Source organism: Lampris incognitus, chromosome 2 (genome assembly GCF_029633865.1).
Source record: "Lampris incognitus isolate fLamInc1 chromosome 2, fLamInc1.hap2, whole genome shotgun sequence".
Taxonomy (NCBI): domain Eukaryota; kingdom Metazoa; phylum Chordata; class Actinopteri; order Lampriformes; family Lampridae; genus Lampris; species Lampris incognitus.
The window spans coordinates 2919043-2946298 of NC_079212.1; the positions used below are offsets into that span (position 1 = coordinate 2919043).

Consider the following 27256-nt stretch of genomic DNA (forward strand, 5'->3'; position numbering starts at 1 on the left):
TTACTCAGAACAACACAGATCTGCTCCATACAGGGACTGATAGATGGTTTTCCTTTTATACCCTGATATCACGTGACTCTGACATCACAATAAACTTACAAAGCTAAGTAACAGATTATCAATTATGTGCAGCGTTCAGACACAGACATAAAATTTGTTGAAATGGTTTTAACAGGCAACTCTCAGAAATCTGGACTCTTCATATACCACTATTATACAAATTCAGGAAAGAGGCCCATATAAAGATCGGTGGGGCAGGATGTTATGGTCGTTCTGTGAACAATCCCCTTAACTTGCTGGACAAGATTCATTTTGTGTCTTAATTTTTCTCCACTTGAGGGCAAAGAGGGGCCATCCTCATTTCTCATTTATTTCTCCACTAGAGGGCGAAGAGGGGCCAATCCTCATTTCTCATTTATTTCTCCACTAGAGGGCGAAGAGGGGCCAATCCTCATTTCTCATTTATTTCTCCACTAGAGGGTGAAGAGGGGACAATCCTCATTTCTCATTTATTTCTCCACTAGAGGGCGAAGAGGGGCCAATCCTCATTTCTCATTTATTTCTCCACTAGAGGGAGAAGAGGGGCCAATCCTCATTTCTCATTTATTTCTCCACTAGAGGGAGAAGAGGGGACAATCCTCATTTCTCATTTATTTCTCCACTAGAGGGAGAAGAGGGGACAATCCTCATTTCTCAATTGTTTCCATCACTCCAACCTGCGTGGTTCTGGCAACCAGCCATGACAGTTTGTCCCCAGCTTCCGGTTTGGTCAGAGGGACCTGCAGTACCGCCTTTCACAACTGGGTGGCAGAAAAACCAAGGGGGAAAAATCATCTGTTCAGGGCAGAGGCTGCTGAGTAATGTGGGTTTCTGAAGTTTCTAATCTAACTGAGTAAATCCGCCAGACAGAGAGGGGGCAGCTGAGGTCTGCGTGGAACTACATGTCCCTAAAGCACCAGCCAGCAGCTCCACCTCAGGAGACATCAGAGGGAAGGGAAAGACATTTGGGTCCAGAAACCAGGTCTTCTCTGAGGTGAAGAGAGAACAGGAGACATTTGACATTAAAAACAATGTCTTTGTCGTGCATTGGACGAGTACAAACAGTCTTCTTCTTCGCTTATTTTAAATCTCGTTGAAGTTTGCTCCATTTGATGTAAAGTAATGTCATCCTCCAAATAACCTCCTTTAAACACTCCACAGGAAACCAACACATCCAACAAACAGACAGTCTCTAAAAAACAAGGAGTTCCTTTTCTGGTTAGAATAGATAAGAAAAGATGAAAAGAGAAAGAGGACATCCTCTCCTCCACTGCCATCTTGTTTTTCACTAAAGTAGGGACTCAAACGAGGAAACTAGAGAATGTCTGTCTGTCTGTATCGCATAAAATTCAGTCTTTTTCCAGTCAAACACACTCAAATACACATGAACACACAGCTGGCAGAGCGAGAGACAGACAGACAGACAGACAGACAGACAGACAGACAGACAGAGAGAGAGCGAGAGAGAGAGAGAGATTGGGTTAGGTAGGTTGAGAAAGTTGAAGCTGATTGCCTCTATCATGCAACTCTAAATCCACAGTGGTGTGTGTGTGTGTGTGTGTGTGTGTCTGTTTGCCCCTCTGTGTGTGTATTAGTTGTATCTTTGTGTGTATATTTGAACTGTGCACATTAGATAAACGTTTCCAAATGGACCAATAGTGGTTGATCTGCATCAGGAGACCCCACCCCTCCTTTATGTATCTCCTCCAATGGAATCACGTGTTCTCCCCCGTTGCTCCCGCTAATTCCTCAGCTTCCTCTTCCAGACTCTCCACTATGGGTCCATGGACCTGCAGTTCCTCCCCTTTGCCAGCACGTGATAGGACCTCCATCCAGCGGCGCTGTAGCTCCTCCCCCTCAGCGCTGAAGAAGAGGGTCAGGTGACTCTGGGAAATCTTGAATGCGTGACGTCGGTCCAGACGGTCGCAGGACTCCGGGAGAGAAACTTCGAAACCAATCAGGGGAATACTGCGCTGGGCCTTCACGTCCTAGAAACAAAACCACAATGACATTTATAGTCAGTCTGTCTGTCTGTCCATCTACCTAGCCATCATGAATCTAGTCAAGTCAAGTCAAGTTTATTTATATAGCACATTTAAAACAACCGCAGCTGAACCAAGTGCTGTACAAGCTTAAAATACAATATAAAATAAGTGACACATATGAATATTCAAAATACATGTAAAGAAGACATAGTAAAATGAAGAATATAAAATGTAAACAATAAAACACAAGAGTAAAAGTATATTTCCACAATAAAAGCACGGTGTCTAGCTCAACTTGAATTGAATGCCAGCGAGAAGGGGTAGGTCTTTAACCAAGATTTAAAAGCCTCTAGGGTCTGAGCAGATCTTATGTGTGCTGGTAAGTTGCTCCAGAGATCAGGGGCAGAAGCCGCTGCAGAGGCTCTGTCGCCCCTGTTCTTAAGCCTGGATCTGGGAACATGTAAGAGCATCTGGTTTGTTGACCTGAGTGCTCTGACTGGTGTATAATGACGTATTAGCTCAGATGTGCAATCTATGTCTAACTGACAAATATTTTATCATCAGCAAACCACAAATGTCCACATTGAATAACAGGAATGAATTGGCCAGCAGTTGCAGACACAGCTATAGCACCTATTTTGTAATTATAAACAGATAATGCTGGAGTCATGTGACGTGGTTGACGAGAATGGCTACGTGAGGAAGAACTGTGTCCCGCCCTGCAAATAATTAGCTTTGAAAATTGACAAAGAGCTAATTTTCTTTGACTTATTGGGGAAAAGCGGCTAACGCTACTCAAGCTAACCAGAGGGCATCGCCGCCTCACAACATACCAAACACCGATGCACCTGTTGCTAATATAGACGATCCTGCATTTTTTTTTACTACTTGAGAAGAAACTTAATGATATGGGAGACTATCCAGTTATCCTGGGTGTGGATTTTAATGAAGTAATGGACCCAATACTAGATCGTAGCTCTCCATCAGCCCGCACCTTCAGAGCACATGCGGTGCTCAAAGATATGTCCAAGGCATCTGGTTTGATAGATGTTTGGCAGCTACAAAATCCACCATCAAGGGATTATACACTCTTCTCTCTGCCCCATAGCAGATTCTCTAGGATAGATTTATTTTTGGTATCTCAGTCGCTATTACCCGCTATAGTATCAAGCAACATTTCTTAATGTTCTGTCCTTTAATATGCCAGTTAAATCAACTTGATGGAGATTAAACTCCAGCCTCTTAGATGAGACCTACAAGCAATCCCTTGGATCACATCACAAATTCATCTTTACATAGAAAATCTTACCACGTTGACTAGATTGAAGTATGAATTTAATTCAATTATGACTCAGAGGGCAGAATTCTCTCTCTTTTGGGCCAGACAGAAATATTTTGAGGAGGGTAATAAGGCTGGTAGACTATTCGCCAGATACATTAAACAAAAAGAAGCAATGAGCACTATTCCAGCCATTAGGAGGGTAGATGGGCATCTTCTGTCTGATCCCAAGGAGATAAATGTGGCTTTTACAGATTTTTATGTAAAACTTTACACCTCTGAGTCAGAGGTGGACAAAAATGACATTACTTCATTTCTGTCAACCCTCAATCTTCCATTGTTGTCAGAGGACCAGCTTGAACATCTTGATTCACCCATTACTATTGAGGAGATAACCGACGTTATCAAGCACCTACCCTCAAGTAAAGCACCAGGTTTAGATGGCTATACGGCTGAGTTCTATAAGGCTTACGCCGAGGAACTAGGACCATTACTCCTAGACACCTATAACGAAGCTCTAGAGAAGGGAAACCTTCCTCCCTCTCTATCAGAGGCCATTATTACCCTTATTCCAAAAGAAGTTAAGGGCTCCTTTAGATTGTAAAAAATTCAGACCCATTAATTTGACCTCCTGTTACAGTAAGATACTATCTAAAATTTTAGCTAATTGGCTGGACAGGGTTATAACCTCTTTGATCCATCCTGACCAGGTCGGTTTCATATGCTCCCGCTCCTCAGCAGACAACATTAGGAGATTTGTAGATATTATGTGGGCTACTTAGGATAACACCTCTCCTATGGCTGCCATCTCGCTGGATGCCGAAAAGGCATTTGACGGGGTGGAGTGGCAATATCTGCTCTCCACCCTGGAATGTTTTGGTTTCAGCAAGAAGTTCATAGATTGGATTAGCCTCATATACACCCATCCCAAGGCATCTGTGCTCACCAACGGCATAATCTCTCCCTCATTTGAACTTGGAAGAGGCACCAGGCAGGGGGACCCTCTCTCCCCTTTGCTCTTCGCCGTTGCACTATGATCATTAGCATTGGCTATCCATAAAGAACCTACATTTCTAGGCATTCAAATTGGTGACAAATGTCATAAACTGATGTATGCAGATGACTGTAAAGTTCAAATACAATGAAGATGCGTTTTGGAATCTTTAGTGAAACATTTGCATAGCGACAACGGTACATCTGATAGTGCATCTGCTAGCCATGGCTACTAACACTGTTTTTCTAGCTCCACTACTTCTGGGCTTAACGTGAACCAAGAGCGTCTCACATATACAACACTCAACCTAGAGCGCCCCCCTTGTCACCAGAATAAACATTAAAACTAACACCAGAAACATTACTAAACATGTTACAAAGCATGGACATTACAATGACATTCTTTTGTTTATATCCGATCCTGAACGCTGTCCTTCCTCCCTATTTAAAATTATTGACAAGTTCTCTTCCATTTCAGGTTATAAAGTGAACTGGACAAAATCTGAGGCTCTCCCTCTTATGCCATATTGTCCCAAAAACCTCTTCCAATCAAGCACTTTTGCTTGGCCTAAGAAAGGCATCAATTACCTTGGAATAACACCCCCCCCCCACTCACACACACTGTCTGACTTGATTAAAATAAACTTTGACCCCCTATTGGACAAACTGCGGGCTGATTTAGAGCAATGGTCTCCATTGTATCGCTCTATGTGGGGCAAGGCAAACATCCTTAAAATTAATTGTGCTGCAAAATTCAACTACCTACTGCAAGCTCTTCCGATCCGAATCCCATTACAGTACTTTAAACAATTTGATCAACTTTGTCATAAATTCTTATGGAACAATAAAAGCCCAAGAATTGGCCAGTGAAAACTGCAGAGGCCAGTGGACAGAGGAGGCCTTGGTGGGCCTAATCTGTTATTTTATCATTACACTTTCACTCTCAGCCATATGGCACAGTGGTCTTTGCCCCGGGAGAGAGCTCCCCGTGGCTCCATCTTGAGAGCACCATTTGAACTCCTCTTATGCCCATGAACTATATCACAGCCAAACTAGCCCCACAGTATCGGCCACATTCTATTTTGTCCCATAATCAGTGGGTTTGGGAGAGAATAGCTCAGATCCTTAAATTTGACCCCTCTCTTCATTGGTCCACTGGGATCTGGCTAAATCCCAAGCTCTGTATAGATAAATCAGAAGTCCTGGTTTCAGAAAGGTATCACAGTCTTAGGGGACCTGTATCAGGAAGAAACATTAAAATCCTTTGAGGCACTTAGGCAGGAATTCAACTTACCACACACTCAATTTTGGAAGTATTTGCAGTTAAGACACCTGCTGGTACAAATTTTCAGCTCATCATCAATAGCCCCATCTAGTGGTGACAGTCTAGAGAGGGTCCTTAAGATCTTTGGATGTGGTCATGAGGCTTCTGTCTACTATTCTATGATACTTACAGCATCAGATTCCAATATATTGACCTTGAAATTGACATGGGAAACTGATTTAAAGGTTTCATTTTCAGAGGCACAATGGGGAAGAATACTTAGGAATGGGAAAAAATGTCAAGGGAACTGCGAACAAGGCTGATCCAATTCAAAATTATAAACAGAGTCTACTGGATGCCATCTAGGCTGCGTAGAGTGGGTTTGGTGGACAGCTCAGAGTGCTGGAGGTGTGTCTTGACAAAGATGGTACTTTCATACATAACGCATATCATAATGCAGCATCAGCTGCTAATGCACGACGCACGAAACAAGCTTGTACTGCTATGTATTAAACGTTTTTTCCTACATATATATATATATATATATTCTATAGTTTAAACAGTTTTAACATATCACGGTCAAAAATAAATGTAAGCACACTGTATATACTGTATATTATATACTGTATATTCTGTCATGTCCAGCTACCTTATGTATATAAAGTAACCTGTTAAAACATTTATTCCAGCATCTTTGCACTCTGCACCATTGCACTATTGTGTTCCTGTCATTCTTATTATTCTCGTTATGAGTAAGTGTACAGGGAGGTGTATGGGGAATGGGGAGGTGTATGGTGAAGTGTATGGGGATGTGTATGGGGAGGTGTATGGGAAGGTGTACGGGGAGGTGTAGCTGACCTGTGGAGCACCGTAGACGTAGAGTACCAGGGGTTCGTTTTCAGGAATAATGAACCAGGCCTTCTGCCAGCCACGTCCTTTTTCCATATGGTACAAAAAACTACACATCACACTGTTCTCTGCTGCCAGGGAGGCCTGTTTCTATCAGCAGAGAGAGAGAGAGAGACAGAGAGAGAGAGAGAGAGAGAGAGAGAGAGAGAGACAGAGAGAGACAGAGAGAGAGAGAGAGAGAGAGAGAGAGAGAGAGAGAGAGAGAGAGAGAGAGAGAGAGAGAGACAGAGACAGAGAGAGAGAGAGAGAGAGAGAGAGAGAGAGAGAGAGAGAGAGAGAGAGAGCAGAGTCTCATGACACAAAAAACATTCACTTACATACACAGAAAGAGCCGGTTTGTGAGGGCGGATGTTTTTTCTGTGGTGGATGTGAACTACAGATATCAAGCAGAAGACAGAACTCAGCTCCTGATTATTTAATTATTATTTTGTGTGTGTTAAATTTCAATAAAAATGTGAGAAAGAGAATCAAACCAACTGAAAAGGAGTCTAGCTGTAAGGTAACAGGATTCATCAAAATGTTGTTTTTTAAATAATGACTGAAAAATGGGTTGAAGGGCAGCAGGAATAAAGAGTCAACATGTGTCACACATCTGTCCGCCGTCACACAGCAGCAAAACGGATCACGTGTATTTTCATTCCATCTTTAAAATGGAAAAGCTGCGAGAGAGAAGAGAAGAAGAAGAAGAAGAAGAAGAAGAAGAACCTCCAGGATGGAGCGCCTCCTCTGCGTGTGATTGGTCAGGGCAGCGGGCGAGGGCGGGACTCCCACCAGGGCAGTGTAGCAGTCGACACACACACGATTGGCTCGGTTGTTGTCATATGACAGACGTGCACGGAACTCGGAGCATTTCCCACAAACCACCTGGAGCAGACAGCAGTCACATGATCACAGGTCAGTCAGTTTGTAGTCAGTCACTCATGGAAAACTCATCAAGCCCTTGATCATTATTCTATGAACTTCTATTGTGATCTGTCCATCTGTGTGCTGCTTTATTATCTTCTGTTCCACCGCTTCTATTCTCCTCTGTTTATTCTGACGACTTCCTGTTCCCCAGAAGCTGGGCCATTCAGCTCCTCCTCACACTAGGAGGTCATACTAGTCCGTTTTATTTGTCTGGCCCAACATTACAAGTTTGCCTCAGGGGCTTCACAGCGACCAGGGTTCCTACACATGTTCTCTTTCAAAATTCCATACTTCTCCAGACTCAAGTCTCCAGACTCAGCCAGCCAGGCTTTACATTTGGGATTGTCGAGCCAGCCCTGGGAAGACTTGCCTTTACCCACTGTGGCCGTTCAGTCCACACCCCCACGCAGCAAGCTGGCCGAAGTTCCACGCTCAGCCATCTGCCCAAAGAGGGCGTAGCCTGACCGGTGCTCCCCGTACTCGTATTATTTCCCCTTAACTTACTGAATAAATTATATTGCATTATTGTTCCCCCATATTTTTTAGTCTCTTTTATGAATAAGAACTGAAAATGGGTTGAAAAAAGTAAAAAGTTTAATTTTCACGGCGTCTGTGCAGCCTTCTTTATTCACGGTGTCCATGGAAACGATGATGCAGGCAGCCGTATGGTTTCCTCACCACGCAGAGAAGATGGTCCGTTTACTTTTCTGTGAACCACATCACTGCATAACTCCTAAATCTTCACACAAGCTTGGTGCTTGGTTATGTGTGATGCTATGTACAGTATATATGAACAGTACACATATATGTACAGTGTATATGTATAGAACATACAGTATACATGTACAGTATATATAGTATATATGTACACTATATACGTAGTGTATATGTACAGTCTATATGTAGTCCATACATACAGTATATACAGTATATATACACAGTATATATAGTATATATGTACACTATATACGTACAGTGTATATGTAGTCCATACATACAGCGTATACAGTGTATATATACGGTATATATAGTATATATGTACAGTATATATGAGCAGTGTATATGTACAGTATATAGTATATATTAGTGTATATGTAAATAATATACAGTATACATGTACAGTATATATGTCCAGTGTATATGTACAGTCCATATGCACAGTATATACAGTGTATATATAGTGTATATGTACAGTATATACAGTATATACAGTACATGTGTACAGTATATATGCAGTTCAAAGATATTGCCAAATGTTCTTTTAAACCAGGTTGGTGGCTAACGTCGGTTGTTGGTGCAGTGATGAGGCACTTGGGGCGGGGCGGTTTTGCAGGCTGTGGCGTACAGGCATAGACGCAGCTCCGCGCAGGAGTGCGGTGTGGCGTTCAGTGGCACGCCACACCTCCTGCCTTGTTTTCGACGACATCAGGCTCGCTGTGGCCCTCTCACACGGCGGTAAACATGCTGGCTGCCCTGGCTGCCTGCTCCAAACACCACGGCAAACACTCTGCCTGTGTGATCAGTTCATTTTTAGATATTCGGAATTTTAGAAAATAGAATAGCGGCAATAGTCTGGAAACACAAGTATTTATTGTCCATACTCTCTTTTCTTTTTTCCATTCTTAACTACACCTGGAAATTATTAAAATCAAATTCCATCCTTGTCCATACTGCGTAGGAACCCTGAGCAACACCACATCCTGTCCTCAGACCCTCGCATCAGATAAGGAACACCTCCCTACAAAACCCTTTCACAGGGAGAGAACCCAGGAAGAAAGCTCAGGGAGGGCAGCAGAGGAGGAGCTCTCTCCCAACACTAACGGACAAAACTACAATTCTTCCACACAGCCCCTTTAACAGCAAGTATGCGACACTAACGCTCTCTGTGTAGTCTAGGGTGGTACATTAGGATTCTGGTATTTTAGTGGATTCTGAGCAACTGACCCTCTTGCATGTCTGTCCGTCCCACAAGAGCCTCCCTCCTCGGTTCTTCCTGAGGTTTCTCCCGGGTTTTTTTTTCTTTTTTCTTCCTGATAAGGTTTTTCTCGTGGCGTTTTTCCTCGTTCGGGTTTCGAGTCCAAGGCTAGAGGGTGTGGTACGCTGCTGTACACCACACTGTGTGTAAAGCCCGTAGGGACCACCTTGTGAATTTGGGCTATACAGATACACTTGACTTGACATTCGGCGTCTAAATGGGGACAGGCACTGGTGTGTTATGGGATGCAGAAGCTACAATGGCCTGGTGGATGAATAGTTACCATGGATACAAGTTATTTTTTAGAGCGATAAAGCTCTTAAAATCCCGTAACACAACCTTCCTCTGATAGTTTGAGCATCTTTATTACCTAGCCATCTTAATAAGTCAATAGTTATCAGCATCAGAACAACGTAAAGCAGTAAAACATGACAACACGTCTCCAGGTTTTAATACTTATATCTCTATTATAAACCATTACTGAACATCTCGTTCCACATAGCTGTCTACAGGTTTTAATTGTTATTACTGTATTCTTCTTCTTCTGGCTGCTCCCGTTAGGGGGCGCCACAGTGGATCGTCTGTTTCCATCTCTGTCACACCAGCCACCTGCATGTCCTCCCTCACCACCTCCATAAACCTCCTCTTTGGCCTTCCTCTTCTCCTCTTCCCTGGCAGCTCCATATTCAGCATCCTTCTCCCAATATACCCAGCATCTCTCCTCCACACAAGTCCAAACCATCTCAATCTTGTCTCTCTTGCTTTGTCTCCAAACCGTCCAACCTGAGCTGTTCCTCTAATATACTGGTTCCTCAGCCTGCTGTAACTGTATCATAACTGTATTATTACTGTATCACTGTAGTTAGAACTGTTAGTCAGAACTGAACTTGGTGGTGAAATGAGGAAGTACAGCAAAGTATACAGAGGAAGAGGTTGGCAAAGAAGAAGTGGGATTGTCAGACAGATGAAGAAAGTAGACAGGAGTACAAGGAGACGCAGCGTAAAGTGAAGAGAGAGGTGGTGAAGGCACAGGGAAAGGTGTATGGTGAGTTGTATGACAGGTTAGACACTAAGGAAGGAGAAAAGGACTTGTACCGACTGGCTAGACAGAGGGACCGAGCTGGGAAGGATGTGCAGCAGGTTTGGGTGATGAAGGATAGAGATGGAAATGTGCTGACAAGCGAGGAGAGTGTGCCGAGAGAGGAGGTGTGGTATTGTATGAGGAAGTGGGGAGTTGCAGAGAAGTATGTAGGAGTGGTGCAGGATATGTTTGAGGGAAGTGTGACAGTGGTGAGGTGTGTGGTTGGAATGACAGATGGGTTCAAGGTGGAGGTGGGATTACACCAAGGATCGGCTCTGAGCCCTTTCTTGTTTGCAATGGTGATGGACAGGTTGACGGACACGATCAGGCAGGAGTCTCTGTGGATGATGGTGTTTGCGAATGACATTGTGATCTGTCGTGAGAGTAGGGAGCAGGTGGAGCAGAGCCTGGAGAGGTGGAGGTATGCACTGGAGAGAAGAGGAGTGAAAGTCAGTAGGAGCAAGACGGAATACCTATGAGTGAATGAGAGGGAGGACAGTGGAATGGTGAGGATGCAAGGAGTGGAGGTGACGAAGGTGGATGAGTTTAAATACTTGGGGTCAACTGTCCAAAGTAACGGGGAGCGCAGGAGAGAGGTGAAGAAGATGGTGCAGGCAGGGTGGAGTGGGTGGAGAAGTGTGTCAGGAGTGATGTGTGACAGAAGGGTACCAGCGAGAGTTAAAGGGAAGGTTTACAAGATGGTAGTGAGACCAGCTATGTTGTATGGTTTGGAGACAGTGGCACTGATGAAAAGACAGGAGGTGGAGCTGGAGGTGGCAGAGATGAAGATGATAACATTTTCACTGGGAGTGATGAAGAAGGACAGGATTAGGAAGGATTATATTAGAGGGACAGCTCAGGTTGGACGATTTGGAGACAAAGCAAGAGAGACAAGATTGAGATGGTTTGGACATGTGTGGAGGAGAGATGCTGGGTATACTGGGAGAAGGATGCTGAATATGGAGCTGCCAGGGAAGAGGAGAAGAGGAAGGCCAAAGAGGAGGTTTATGGATTTGGTGTGGGAGGATATACAGGTGGCTGGTGTGACAGAGGAAGATGCAGCGGACAGGAAGAGATGGAAATGGATGATCCGCTGTGGCGCCCCCTAACGGGAGCAGCCAAATGTATTAGTAGTAGTGGTAGTAGTAGTAGTAGTAGTGGACTGTAGTTAGAACTGTATTATAACCCCCATTATTACATATTAATTTCTACATACGTGTCCGCAGGCTTTACAGTGGTGTCGTCTCTTGGTGATGGAGTTGAACGGCTCCTGACATTTCATACACAGAGTCACCTCCTTCTCTCTGATGGGAGTCGGAGCACGTTTCCCCAATTCTACGCAACTCTGAAACAGACATATAAACAAACAGACGGACAAATGGTCATCATATACGAACATTATCATTCATCAGATCAGTGATGGAATTTGACACCAGAAAAGGTAAATCAGAAATGTTTGAGTCATAGTGACTCTAAAAGAGTCTAAAGAGTTCACAGGAAGTTGAATCAGGTCATCTGGACACAACGTTTACTGAGAGCAATCATTCATCACTCATCTAATGCCCCTTTTCCACTGCATGGTACCGGCTCAACTTGACTCTACTGCATTCAACTCTACTCGCTTTACTTGTTGGGATGTGATTTTCCACTGCAGATAGATAGTACCCCCTGACCGCGAAACCCCGCTGGTCATCTGTGGGCGTGTTGATTAGTTTTTTTTTAAGATTTTATTTATATTTAAATAAATATAAATAAATAAATATACATATATTTATATCTATATTTTATTTTATTTATTTATTTATAGCGGTATTTTCATGTCACCTTTTAGTATCGGCTCAGCTCACTTGGAACCTCAACGGAGGTGGTACCAAAAAAAAGTACCTGGTACCAGGTACTGTCCCTAACTTCTGCCTAATGGAAAACCAAAAAAAGCGAGTAGAGTTGAGTTGAGTCAAGCTGGTGCCATGCAGTGGAAAAGGGGCGTAAGTGACCTCTTCAGTCTCACCTGACTGCAGGTACCCCACCCTTATAAACAACACAGTGACTGCTGGTACCCCACCCTTATAAACAACACAGTGACTGCTGGTACCCCACCCTTATAAACAATACAGTGGCATAACGACCGATACCAACGATTGGTTTCATATGCTAATCAGCATGACCACCAACTAGAGTTACAGTGGTCATGTGTACTATTCACAGAGGATTGGGGAATAGTTGCAATCACAGCATTGTAAGATAGTGACAGCTCCCCACCCCCCACCCCCCCTTCCTGGTTCAGGGATGGTCATTCCCTCTTCGCATAGATGGCCTCTCTGACTCCCGTTCAAACCAGCGTTCTATGAAACCAACCGTTGGTTTCGGTCGTTATGCAACTGCTTGTAAGGGTGGTGATACCTACAGTCAGCTGAGACTGAAGAGGTCACGTAGATGAGTGACTGAGGCAATCACCGTCTAGGACACATTGGCGTGCAAACCCCCAGTGTTGCATGTCAAGCCTGTGACGGAACAGGTTTTAAAAAAAAATGTTTTTCAAAACAGGGAGGTATCATTGCTCCCATCCTGTTTGTCATCTTCATCCCAGCTATCCTCCATTTCATCAACCAAAACCTGCCGCCTGGTATCAATATACTGTACAGAACAGACGGCAGGCTCGTCAACCTAAACAGCTTCAAAGCCAAGACGAAGGTTTCCTTCCACCATGTCCATCATGGAGTTCCAGTATGCGGATGACAATGCTGTCTTCGCTCATAAGATCTGCCCTGCTTACTTGTTGCATTTGCGAAGAAATACAAGCTACTCAGACTGGCTGAGAACATCATGAAGACACAAGTTCTTCATCAGATACCACCGCACTGTTCTACACCTGCACCAACAATATGCACTGACAACACTAGTGTTACGACTCAGGAATGAAGACCAGAGGCCAGTGGAGCGAAACCCAACGTCAGACGAACACAGAGCACCGAGAAACCCGAAGGCGACTTTAATGCAGGAAAATAAACAAAACTGCCCCAGAATACTAACAGGGGAAACTCAGGTGGGGGTGTGGTGACGATGTGCATGAGCTGGCTACCAAAGTCCAAATCCGTTGAGCGAGGGGTGTCCTAGGCAGTCCGAGTCCGTGATCCAGAAAGTCAAGCCTGAAGGGAGGGGTCCAGGGAGAGAGACGCAGCGGGAGATCGCTGGAGGGGAGTCCGGGGAAAACGTGATGGTCGCTGGGGACGAGGAGCGAGGGAGACGCGGGGAGCCGTGGAAGTCGTGGAGGGAGGGTCGCAGGGTTCAGTACGTCGAAGCGCAGAGAGGCGTTCTGGGAGGCTTCTGGTAGAGGGCTGCCTGATGGCTGCAGGTGCACCTGATGGATGATAGCCAACACCTGGTGCAGCGCAGCGTTCTGATGGATGATGGCCAACACCTGGTGCAGCACAGCGTTCTGATGGATGATGGCCAACACCTGGTGCAGCGCAGCGTTCTGATGGATGATGGCCAACACCTGGTGCAGCGCAGCGTTCTGATGGATGATGGCCAACACCTGGTGCAGCACAGCGCTCTGATGGATGATGGCCAACACCTGGTGCAGCGCAGCGTTCTGATGGATGATGGCCAACACCTGGTGCAGCACAGCGTTCTGATGGATGATGGCCAACACCTGGTGCAGCACAGCGTTCTGATGGATGATGGCCAACACCTGGTGCAGCACAGCGTTCTGATGGATGATGGCCAACACCTGGTGCAGCGCAGCGTTCTGATGGATGATGGCCAACACCTGGTGCAGCGCAGCGTTCATCTCCTCAGAGTGCGAACCCAGCACTCGGATGTCCGAGCTGGAGGAGTGGCTCGAACGTGCCAGGGAGGCAGCTCGGGGCGGTGAAACCACAACAACTAGCCTCAAAAATGAGGATGACTTCCCCTTCGCAGCTTTGTCTCCTCCACAGCCGATATTGATAATGAAATACATCACCATGCCAGGGAGCCTTTGCTAAACAAAGGAGAAGTGTCTGAAGACCAGGACATCCAGGTGAAGACCAAGCTGCTAGTTTACAAAGCAGCTGTTCTTTCCCCACGGCTGTATAAGGCGGAGGCCTGGACCACCTACACTAGGCATCCTAGAGCTCTGGAACCTTAACACCAGACACAGACACTAGAGACATGGACTAGCAATGTCGCTGGAAAGCCTGATTTATGTCTCCCAAAGAAGATCCTTTACTCCCAGCTTTATGCAGGCCAGCGGCCACCTGGAGGACAGAAAAAGCGCTACATGGACAACATGACAGCCAACCACAAAAAGCTCCAAATCAACTCCAACATCTGGGGGGGATTTGGCACAGGGCAGAAACACTTGGAGGGGGGCGTCCAGGTAGCATAGTGGTCTATTCCGTTGCCTACCAACACGGGGATCTCCGGTTCGAATCCCTGTTTTATCTCCGGCTTGGTCGGGCGTCCCTACAGACACAACTGGCCGTATCTGCAGGTGGGAAGCCGGATGTGGGTATGTGTCCTGGTCGCTGCACTAGCGCCTCCTCTGGTCGGTCGGGGCGCCTGTTCGGGGGGTGGGGGAACTGGGGGGAATAGTGTGATCCTCCCACACGCTACGCCCCCCTGGTGAAACTCCTCACTGTCAGGGGAAAAGAAGCGGCTGGTGACTCCACATGTATGGGAGGAGGCATGTGGTAGTCTGCAGCCCTCCCCGGATCAGCAGAGGGGGTGGAGCAGAGACCGGGACGGCTCGGGGAGTGGGGCAACTGGCCGGGTACCATTGGGGAGAAAAAGGGGGGAAATCTAAAAAAAACCCCAAACACAACAATACTTGGAGGAGCAGTGTTCTTGAGGGAGCCACACTACATGGAGACCCTGTCCGACAGGCCCCTCAAGGCAAGCGGCAGTAGGGACAGCAGAGACTTACGACCAACAGGACCCACCCACCTTCCAGCACCAACACTACTTTTCAATGCCCACACTGCAGCACAGTCTGTGGTTCTCAGGTTGGCCTCTTCAGCCACGTCAAGACCCACAGAAAGACCCACGTCAAGACCCCGTAGGAGGACCATAACATTCAACCCCGAGTAACTGCCAATAATGTGTGTGTGTGTGTGTGTGTGTGTGTGTGTGTTACCGGGGAGTGAGGAGGTGTAGACTCGTCATCTCGTACTGAGCAGCTCAGATGTCTGAAACTCTCCACAGTCTGCTCGTGTCTCTGGATGGTGGTCTGGATGGCCTGGAAACATCGGTCCACACCAAACAAGTTTAGTTTCTGGACGACAGCAGGAGGTTTTCCGCCTCAGGTGACGCGACCCTCTTGTTATCAGCACACATTATCAGCAGCTGAAACTCCTCACGTCTCACCCGAGTAATACCAGTCAACACACAAACACCTGTTTTCATGCCTCGGTTCAAGTCCCTCACAAATAAACCGGTCATTCTGCGGTCCGCGGTGGTGTGGCGGTCTAGGCGTCGGCTTTGTGTCGATGCAGTGTCCCACTGGGGGACCGGGGTTCGCGCCCCGGTCTCGTCAGATCCGACTATGGCCGGACCCGATGAAGCAGCAGTAATTGGCAGCGCCGTCTTTGGGAGGGGGCGGAGTCGGCTTGTGTTCATTACATGAATGCGTCTCTGTGTGTGTGTGTGTGTGTGGGAAAAGCAGTGGTTCGGCCTGGAGTCGCCTTGTCACGAGGGTGGGGAGGCGACGAGTCGCCTCCCCACCCTCGTGACAAGGCGACTCCTTCCAGACCGCCGGTCAGAGAGATGCAGTCGGCGAACGCATGCAGTACGAGGGTGGGAGTTTGAAATAAAATAGGGATCGATTGGCCGCTAAATTGGGAGAAAAAGGGAAAAATCAGAAACAAATGTAAGAAAAAACCCCCCTGTCATGCTGCTGCCTGTGTACAGCCCAGGACGTGGGATTTGTTTGGCTAACGGACGGAGTAGGTGAGGGAGGAAATGGAGGGACAGCCCATCTGCTGCTGAATTTGTACTGAAAAAGATGAGACGTGGTTGCTGACCAGTCACACAAAGGGATCGGATTCAGAAGTGAACCTTGACGTTTGGCAGTTGGGTGAGTGGCCTGCTGATCCATACTGTGGAGGTGACGACTCATATGCAGGATAAAATGTTGGTGATGCTTCTTCTTTCTTTTTTGGATTTCCCCCTTTTCCCTTCCAATTTTATCCAGCCAATTACCCCACTCCTCCGAGCCGTCCCGGTCTCTGCTCCACCCCCTCTGCTGATCCGGGGAGGCTGCAGACCACCACATGTCTCCTCCCATACATGTGGAGTCACCAGCCGCTTGTTTTCACCTGACAGTGAGGAGTTTCACCAGGGGGACGTAGCGCGTGGGAGGATCACGCTATCCCCGCAGTTCCCCCTCCCCCCGGAACAGGTGCCACGACTGACCAGAGGAGGCGCTAGTGCAGCGACCAGGAAACATACCCACATCCAGTTTCCCACCCGCAGACACGGCCAATTGTGTCTGTAGGGACGCCCGACCAAGCTGGAGGTAACATGGGGATTCGAATCGTGATCTCCATGTCGGTAGGCAGCGGAATAGACCGCCACGCCACCCAGACACTATAAATGTTGGTGATGCTTTTCATCAGACTTATTTTAGTGCTTTGAAACTGCTAAAATGTGATGCTGAGACCTTTATTCAAGTGTCTTGATGCTCAACAAACCAGGTGAAGAAATCAGAAAAGGGGAATCAGTTCATCTGCAGACAACGTTTACTGACAGACATGTTTCATCATCATCTAAGTGGTTGGTTCGGGTCGTTATGCCACTGTATTGTTTATAAGGGTGGGGGACCTGTAGTCACTGTATTGTTTATAAGGGTGGGGGACCTGCAGTCACTGTATTGTTTATAAGGGTGGGGGACCTGCAGTCACTGCATTGTTTATAAGGGTGGGGGTACCTACAGCCACTGTATTGTTTATAAGGGTGGGGTACCTGCAGTCACTGTATTGTTTATAAGGGTGGGGTACCTGCAGTCACTGTATTGTTTATAAGGGTGGGGTACCTGCAGTCACTGTATTGTTTAGAGGGGTGGGGTACCTGCAGTCACTGTATTGTTTATAAGGGTGGGGTACCTGCAGTCACTGTATTGTTTATAAGGGTGGGGTACCTGCAGTCACTGTATTGTTTATAAGGGTGGGGGACCTGCAGTCACTGTATTGATTATAAGGGTGGGGTACCTGCAGTCACTGTATTGTTTATAAGGGTGGGGTACCTGCAGTCACTGTATTGTTTATAAGGGTGGGGTACCTGCAGTCACTGTATTGTTTATAAGGGTGGGGGACCTGCAGTCACTGTATTGTTTATAAGGGTGGGGGACCTGCAGTCACTGTATTGTTTATAAGGGTGGGGTACCTGCAGTCACTGTATTGTTTATAAGGGTGGGGTACCTGCAGTCACTGTATTGTTTATAAGGGTGGGGTACCTGCAGTCACTGTATTGTTTATAAGGGTTGGGGTACCTGCAGTCACTGTATTGTTTATAAGGGTGGGGTACCTGCAGTCACTGTATTGTTTATAAGGGTGGGGTACCTGCAGTCACTGTATTGTTTATAAGGGTGGGGACACCTGCAGCCACTGTATTGTTTATAAGGGTGGGGTACCTGCAGTCACTGTATTGTTTATAAGGGTGGGGTACCTACAGTCACTGTATTGTTTATAAGGGTGGGGACACCTGCAGTCACTGTATTGTTTATAAGGGTGGGGTACCTGCAGTCACTGTATTGTTTATAAGGGTGGGGTACCTGCAGTCACTGTATTGTTTATAAGGGTGGGGTACCTGCAGTCACTGTATTGTTTATAAGGGTGGGGTACCTGCAGTCACTGTATTGTTTATAAGGGTGGGGACACCTGCAGCCACTGTATTGTTTATAAGGGTGGGGTACCTACAGTCACTGTATTGTTTATAAGGGTGGGGTACCTGCAGTCACTGCATTGTTTATAAGGGTGGGGTACCTGCAGTCACTGTACTGTTTATAAGGGTGGGGTACCTGCAGTCACTGTATTGTTTAAAAGGGTGGGGTACCTGCAGTCACTGTATTGTTTATAAGGGTGGGGTACCTGCAGTCACTGTATTGTTTATAAGGGTGGGGTACCTGCAGTCACTGTATTGTTTATAAGGGTGGGACACCTGCAGCCACTGTATTGTTTATAAGGGTGGGGTACCTGCAGTCACTGTATTGTTTATAAGGGTGGGGGTACCTGCAGTCACTGCATTGTTTATAAGGGTGGGGTACCTACAGTCACTGTATTGTTTATAAGGGTGGGGTACCTGCAGTCACTGCATTGTTTATAAGGGTGGGGTACCTGCAGTCACTGTATTGTTTATAAGGGTGGGGTACCTGCAGTCACTGTACTGTTTATAAGGGTGGGGTACCTGCAGTCACTGTACTGTTTATAAGGGTGGGGTACCTGCAGTCACTGTACTGTTTATAAGGGTGGGGTACCTGCAGTCACTGTATTGTTTAGAGGGGTGGGGTACCTGCAGTCACTGTATTGTTTATAAGGGTGGGGTACCTGCAGTCACTGTACTGTTTATAAGGGTGGGGTACCTGCAGTCACTGTATTGTTTAAAAGGGTGGGGTACCTGCAGTCACTGTACTGTTTATAAGGGTGGGGTACCTGCAGTCACTGTATTGTTTATAAGGGTGGGGTACCTGCAGTCACTGTATTGTTTATAAGGGTGGGGTACCTGCAGTCACTGTACTGTTTATAAGGGTGGGGTACCTGCAGTCACTGTACTGTTTATAAGGGTGGGGTACCTGCAGTCACTGTACTGTTTATAAGGGTGGGGTACCTGCAGTCACTGTACTGTTTATAAGGGTGGGGTACCTGCAGTCACTGTATTGTTTAGAGGGGTGGGGTACCTGCAGTCACTGTATTGTTTAGAGGGGTGGGGTACCTGCAGTCACTGTATTGTTTATAAGGGTGGGGTACCTGCAGTCACTGTACTGTTTATAAGGGTGGGGTACCTGCAGCCACTGTATTGTTTATAAGGGTGGGGTACCTGCAGTCACTGTATTGTTTAAAAGGGTGGGGTACCTGCAGTCACTGTACTGTTTATAAGGGTGGGGTACCTGCAGTCACTGTATTGTTTATAAGGGTGGGGTACCTGCAGTCACTGTACTGTTTATAAGGGTGGGGTACCTGCAGTCAGGTGGGACTGAAGAGTCACTTAGATGATGATGAAAGGTATCTGTGTCCAGATGAACTGATCCACCTTCTGGGACTCGTGGTGGTTTCATCCAGACTAGATTACTGTAAATCTTTTTCTCTGGCCTGTGACATACAAACACCAAAACCCTCCAGATGATTCATCACCCTGCTGATATAAACACAAACCTCCTCTCGCTTACCAAAGTTAAAAATGAAACCTAGCAGGCTTTCTCACCAACCTCGTTTTTTTTCTGGAAGATTCTTCAAACTGACATCAGAGACTGATTGTGTACTTCCTTCATGTTGAGAGTGAAAGTTTACTTATTCTCATGTCGCCATATCGCTTCACACATCAGTTTCAATACATCCTCCCAGGGAGGGTCTCAGTCTCAGTGTGAGGGCAGGTTAGTCCAGTACTCTAGTCTAGTCTTAGTCTAGTAGCCTAGTCTTAGTCCAGTACTCTAGTCTTAGTCAAGTACTCGTCTTAGTCTAGTAGTCTAGTCTAGTCTTAGTCTAGTAGTCTAGTCTTAGTTTAGTAGTCTAGAAGTCTAGTCTTAGTGTAGTACTCTAGTCTTAGTGTAGTACTCTAGTCTAGTCTTAGTCTAGTAGTATAGTCTTAGTCTAGAAGTCTAGTCTTAGTGTAGTACTCTAGTCTTAGTGTAGTACTCTAGTCTAGTCTTAGTCTAGTAGTATAGTCTTAGTCTAGAAGTCTAGTCTTAGTGTAGTACTCTAGTCTAGTCTTAGTCTAGTAGTATAGTCTTAGTCTAGAAGTCTAGTCTTAGTCTAGTAGTCTAGTCTTAGTGTAGTAGTCTAGTCTTAGTCTAGAAGTCTAGTCTTAGTTTAGCTAAGTTTTCTTTTAAGTTAGCCCTCAACTGTGGCTTTGGATTTGATTGACTGATAGTATTTCATCTGCACATGTGTGTGTGTGTGTGTGTGTGTGTGTGTGTGTGTGTGTGTGTGTGTGTGTGTGTGTGTGTGTGTACCTGGATCCACTCCCTCTTCTCCTCCTCTGTCCTGTGGAAAAAACAGAAAACTAATAGGTTTAACAAGAAAACTAATAGGTTTAACAAGAAAACTAATAGGTTTAACAAGAAAACTAATGGGTTTAACAAGAAAACTAATAGGTTTAACAAGAAAACTAATAGGTTTAACAAGAAAACTAATAGGTTTAACAAGAAAACTAATAGGTTTAACAAGAAAACTAAAAAACTATCAGTCTGTCTTTGTCTGTGTGTGTGTGTGTGTGTGTGTGTGTGTGTGCATGTGTGCGTGTGTGTGTTTGTCTTCCACTTCTCCGGAGTCGCCACCTCGACGTGGTGGAGATGCTTGTATGTACTAAAGAAGACAAGAGCGAGGCCGTCTGGAGTTTTGCTCCTGGTAGGGTGACCCTCCTGGTAGGGTGACCCTCCTGGTAGGGTGACCCTACCCTACCAGGAGGGTCACCCTTGGTGGTAAAGTTGAGGGGGAGGTACCACACAAATCACGACTCAATAAAGACCTCAACAGTGGAGCTGGCGGAGGATGGTGTCCAGCAAACGGGCAGATGACTTCAACAGCTGTTAAGGTGGAGGAGGGCTGCAGCAGGGGGGGACCTCCAACTGTAATGGAGTCCATGCCTCTGCTTACAGGTCTGCCTGTGTCAAGGACCATGTGGTGACTGTCAGTGCACAGCCAGTCTGGTGATTGGGGTGTGCAGGGTGTGCAGTATGTGTTATCCCCTACTGGTGGATGCCTGTGTGTGACTTCTTTTAAGGTGGGGCCTCCACCAGTAGGGGATAACACATACTGCACACCCCAATCTCAAGCCCTGTGGCAATCAGTAAGTGCCGATGGGAGCAGGACCAAGAAGTCTGGCGGCTCCTAGTCACATACTGGAACACAGGCGGTGGGTGAAGTCGACTTGCTGGACTCTCAGATTGAGGCAGGAGAATCCTTCGGCACCTTCACTCACGACTGAGCACCCTTTTCAGATTCCACACTGCTCACTCCACTAGGGGAGGGGGCTGGAAAAGGTGTCCTAAAAATTGTCTGCCTCACCAACTTCCTGGCTGGATTATTGTGTCCAGTGAGATCTTCTCTATGCGGTCCAAAACACAGGAAAATGAATTTTGGATCCTGGAATGTGGGCATTCATTACAGAGGTTTAACATCGACATTGCACCCCTATCTGAGACCAGAGTGGCAGATGAAGGACAACTGAGGGAGGAAAAGGGAGGATACACCTTCTTCTGGAAAGGAAAGCCTGCTGGTGAACCCCGCATACAGGGGGTTGGCTTCACCATGGTTAACCTAGCTTACTTAATTGCTCAAGGGCATCAGCAAACGCCTAATGACAGTTCAGCTAAAGCTGGACAGCAAACAGATGGCCGCTGTTGTGAGTGCATATGCTCCCACTTTGGACTCACAAAAAGATGTCAAGGAAGCTTTCTATGCCAGTCTAGACAACATCCTGTCAGGCATCCCAAGACAAAAGACAAAATCATCCTTCTGGAGGACTTCGATTGCAGAGTTGGTCAGGATTAAAGAACGTGGAGAGGCACTACTGGGAAAGAGGGTGTAGAAAACATCAACCTCAGTGGGGTTCTCCTCCTGACCAGGTATACAGAACACGCTCTTAGTATCACCAACAGCCTTGTCACAGAGAAAACATGCAAAACATCCTGGATGCATCCATGCTCCAACACTGAGATCTGAACACCACCATCCTGAACACCGGCCAAGAAGTCCTTGGTTTAAACACAAAGAGAAACCAGGACTGGTTCAGTGACAATGATGAGGAAATTAAACATCTTATTTCCAAAATAAAAAATAAAAAAACGGCAGCCTTCTTGTGTCTGGCAGAAGGACATCACTTGCCAAGCCAAGAGGGATGCTCACTCCAGAGCCCAGGCCTTTGTCCAACACCAGGTAAGGGAGCTTAAAAACAAATGGTAGACAGAGAAAGTCTATGAAAGTCAAAATCTTGCAGAAGCAGGTGACACAAGGGGTTTCTTCAATGCCACTAAAGCTGTATATGGTCCCACCTACCATAGATCCAACTCCCTCTGGTCTAAGGACAGACAAAAGATCCTGAAAACGGATGATGAGATGAAGGCCTGCTGGAAAGAACGTTTTGAGCAACTGCTGAACCAGAGAATAATGGTTGATGAGGAGGTCCTTGACAGAATTCCACAGTGTCCCATGAAGGAAGGCATGGGGGACCCCCTGAGCCTGTTGGAGGTTTATGACGCCATCTCAACGATGCAGAACAACAAAGCTGTTTGGCTGAAGCAGAACAGTTTGCATTTACAACTTGATCAGTAACACTGGACACCCCGATATGAGCTTACCAGACCAGGATGACTCGGAAGAGTGGGGTAATGGGGGAGAAGGCCAAGTCCAACATCTTCCACACATCATTGTGGGGCAGCAATATGGAGATGATAACGCCATCACCGCCCAACCAGAAAAAGATATTTAATGCATACTTGATGCTTGTGCCAGGGCGTGCACACTCCTCGCTTTGGCCATACATAAAGAAAAAAAAAAGGTCCTCTATCAGACTCGTCCTCCTCCGCACCCCTGCCAAAAATAACAATTGACAGTGTAAGCCTTGAAAATGTGTACCAGTTCCTCTACCTTGGAAGTCACCTCTTCAAGGGCAGACATCGACAGCGAGGTACTCCATCATATCTGCTGCACCAGTGGGGCTTTTGCAAAGCTCAGTAGAAAAGTCTTGAAAACTCTGACTTGCTTGCAAAGACAAAGCTACTGGTCTACAGGCAGTCATCTTGCCCTCACTTTTATATGGTGCAGAGACCTGGACTACGTAGAGTAGGCATATACTAAGAGTCCTGGAGTCCTACCACCAGAGATGTCAGCGAAAAATCTTGCGCATCAGTTGGAAAGAGACACGCACTAATGTCAGTGTCCTTGAGGTAGAAAGCATCAACAGCACTGCCACCACCATCATTTAACACCAGCTGAGATGGACAGGCCATCTAAAACAAATGCCTGACACGCGACTCCCAAAAAGGTCCTCACCTCAGAACTAAATGATGGCCGATGAGAGCCTGGAGGTCAGAAAAAGTGTTTCAAGGACAACATCAGGATCAACCTCAAAAAATTCCACATAAACAGCTCCAACTGGGAAGACCTTGCTCAAAACAGAACCGCATGGAGTGTACATGAAGGAGCCACATTCCATGAAGAAGATCTCTGACAGACTGCCAGTGCCAAGCAGCAGCTAAGAAAGGAAAGAGTCCCCACCAGAAAGCCTTTTCCACATTCCACTTCCACCACCTCACATCACCGCCCACACTGCAAGAAAGCTTGTGGTTCCGCAATTGGCCTCTTGAGCCACTTGAAGACCCACAACAAGGGCCCCCCGCAGGCAAACCATCGTACTCCACCTCGAGTGATCACCAATGATGATGACGACGGTGTCTGTCTATCAGTTAGTCTGTCTGTCTGTCTGTCTACCTGGCCTGTAGTTCCAGTGACCGTTGTTTTCCAGAGATCAGGAAGGTTCTCGGCACACTGCTCATCTCCTTCAGCTGGAAGAGAAACAACATCAATGTACAAACTTCATTACACACAACATTAATTACACATGTCCGACACAAAGATACCTTATTTCACAAACTGAGACTGAAATCCTTCCATTAAGAAAAGTTCTCTTGTTCCATAAGCTTCTTAACAAAAGTGAAAACCCTCTAAAATCCACAGCCTGAACCTCCTGGTTTTACTGCAGCAGTCTCCTATGTAGGTGTTGGCTTTTTCTTTTTTTTGGGGGGGGGGGGTTCCCCCTTTTTCTCCCCAATTGTATCCAGCCAATTACTCCACTCTTCTGAGCCATCCTGGTCGCTGCTCCACCCCCTCCACTGATCCGGGGAGGGCTGCAGACTACCACATGCCTCCTTCCATACATGTGGAGTCACCAGCCGCTTGTTTTCACCTGACAGTGAGGAGTTTCACCAGGGGGACGTAGCGCGTGGGAGGATCACGCTATTCCCCCCCAGTTCCCCCTCCCCCCCTGAACAGGCACCCTGACTGACCAGTGGAGGCGCTAGTGCAGCGACCAGGACACATACTCACATCCGGCTTCCCACCCACAGACACGGTGATCCCAGTGTTGGTAGGCAACAGAGGAGACCGCTACACCACCCGGACGCCCCCCAGTAAACCTTTTTGAATGGGATTGTTGTGGTTGTGATTCTGGCATCCCAATGAATGTCACCTTGACAGGAACACGGATCCAGTGACGTGTCAGCTGTCAATCAGTCCCCCCCATTCACAGTCCCATCACTGTTTTTCTCTGCTGTGATTGGTCAGCAGAAGGACCTATCAGGACTCACCTCCATCCCATCAACATCAATGCGAGCCCTCACGCCAAACTTCTGACCAATCAAACGCAGCTTTGGGACACAGTACAGCAGCCTATCGTTAAACTGGAGACAGACAGACAGACAGACAGAGACAGACCAATTAGTGATCTGGGACTTATGGCCAAAACAATCATGAATCAAAACACGAGTGGAAAGCACAAAAGAACGGAAAAGAGAAGAGAAGAGGGATGAGGATAGAGGATGTTAAAATACATGTACAGTAGATATTACAATGGTTAATACATTAGTTATTACACAAAGTATTAAAGTAGCTATTAGTGGAGTACCAGGATGAGGTATCGGTCCTGTGATGTGCCGTTCTTGTTGGACAGTTTGAGGATGTGACCCTCCTTAATGAGCTCATTAGTTGGACTGACGATGTCTTCTTCTCCTCCTAATAACTCATAAACCTTCAACAGCTTCCTCATTCGCTCCTGGAGGGACGGACAGACAGACAGACAGACAGACACATAGACAGACAAAAAGACAGACAGCTTTTCTGAATTTCACCAAGCCTTTATTTATCCATTAGATGAATGCACCAGAGTTGACAGGAAGCTGTATTAGACTTGAGTAAATGATGTATTTGTATTACGACTTTGTCTGACAGTCACTTCTCCTACACTTCATCTTCTGTGAAAGGTGGAGCAGTTGCTGCTTTTGTTTTTACCGGCCTTGAAAGTTTCAATTCTTATTTTTGGGGGGGGGCGGATTTTCCCCCCTTTCTCTCCCCATTTGTAAATCTGGGGTACACATCCTCTCCCGGACCACGCCGGTTTTACACTACCTCCGGGTGACATAGAAACACACGCCCTCTCCTTGTTGCTTGTTGCTCATCACCGGTGAGCAGTCCAATTAAAATGGGCTACCAAACCCACTTATTGTTAAATCCTCACCCCAGTCTGATTCGTTGAGTCATGTTTTGATAAAAGATAGAAGACAGGTTTCCTTCACTTTGTGTTTGTATTTGGCCCAGGCTGTCAGCACATCCAGTTGCTGCAGACAGACTGCATGGTAGAGAGGAGCACTGCTACTGGTGTAGACAGACTGCATGGTAGAGAGGAGCACTGCTACTGGTGTAGACAGACTGCATGGTAGAGAGGAGCACCGCTGCTGGTGCAGACAGACTGCATGGTAGAGAGGAGCACTGCTGATGGTGCAGACAGACTGCATGGTAGAGAGGAGCACTGCTGGTGCTGCAGACAGACTGCATGGTAGAGAGGAACACTGCTGCTGGTGCAGACAGACTGCATGGTAGAGAGGAGCACTGATGGTGCAGACAGACTGCATGGTAGAGAGGAGCACTGATGGTGCAGACAGACTGCATGGTAGAGAGGAGCACTGCTGCTGGTGTAGACAGACTGCATGGTAGAGAGGAGCACTGCTGCTGCAGACAGACTGCATGGTAGAGAGGAGCACTGCTGGTGTAGACAGACTGCTTGGTAGAGAGGAGCACTGCTGCTGGTGCAGACAGACTGCATGGTAGAGAGGAGCACCGCTGCTGGTGTAGACAGACTGCATGGTAGAGAGGAGCACTGCTGCTGGTGCAGACAGACTGCATGGTAGAGAGGAGCACTGCTGCTGGTGCAGACAGACTGCATGGTAGAGAGGAGCACCGCTGCTGGTGTAGACAGACTGCATGGTAGAGAGGAGCACTGCTACTGGTGCAGACAGACTGCATGGTAGAGAGGAGCACTGCTGCTGGTGCAGACAGACTGCATGGTAGAGAGGAGCACTGCTGCTGGTGCAGACAGACTGCATGGTAGAGAGGAGCACTGCTGCTGGTGCAGACAGACTGCATGGTAGAGAGGAGCACTGATGGTGCAGACAGACTGCATGGTAGAGAGGAGCACTGATGGTGCAGACAGACTGCATGGTAGAGAGGAGCACTGCTACTGGTGCAGACAGACTGCATGGTAGAGAGGAGCACTGCTGCTGGTGCAGACAGACTGCATGGTAGAGAGGAGCACTGCTGCTGGTGCAGACAGACTGCATGGTAGAGAGGAGCACTGCTGCTGGTGCAGACAGACTGCATGGTAGAGAGGAGCACTGCTGCTGGTGCAGACAGACTGCATGGTAGAGAGGAGCACCGCTGCTGGTGTAGACAGACTGCATGGTAGAGAGGAGCACTGCTGCTGGTGCAGACAGACTGCATGGTAGAGAGGAGCACTGCTACTGGTGCAGACAGACTGCATGGTAGAGAGGAGCACTGCTGCTGGTGCAGACAGACTGCATGGTAGAGAGGAGCACTGCTGCTGGTGCAGACAGACTGCATGGTAGAGAGGAGCACTGATGGTG

General features: G+C 46.9%; 1 protein-coding gene across 1 annotated transcript in view; it reads right to left on the bottom strand.

Moving 5' to 3' along the window:
- Positions 1-955: 955 nt before the first annotated feature.
- fgd1 (FYVE, RhoGEF and PH domain containing 1) overlaps positions 956-27256 on the bottom strand; it is a 67449-nt gene continuing 41148 nt past the window's right edge. The window contains exons 10-20 of the mRNA XM_056274157.1: positions 25246-25392; positions 24929-25021; positions 24054-24127; positions 20576-20606; positions 15540-15649; positions 13338-13367; positions 11648-11774; positions 7175-7333; positions 6419-6559; positions 1726-2027; positions 956-1028 (exon numbers count right to left, since the gene is read on the bottom strand). Coding sequence (XP_056130132.1) covers positions 1755-2027; positions 6419-6559; positions 7175-7333; positions 11648-11774; positions 13338-13367; positions 15540-15649; positions 20576-20606; positions 24054-24127; positions 24929-25021; positions 25246-25392 — 1185 coding nt within the window. The 3' untranslated portion in view covers positions 956-1028; positions 1726-1754. The remainder of the gene's footprint in view (positions 1029-1725; positions 2028-6418; positions 6560-7174; positions 7334-11647; positions 11775-13337; positions 13368-15539; positions 15650-20575; positions 20607-24053; positions 24128-24928; positions 25022-25245; positions 25393-27256) is intronic.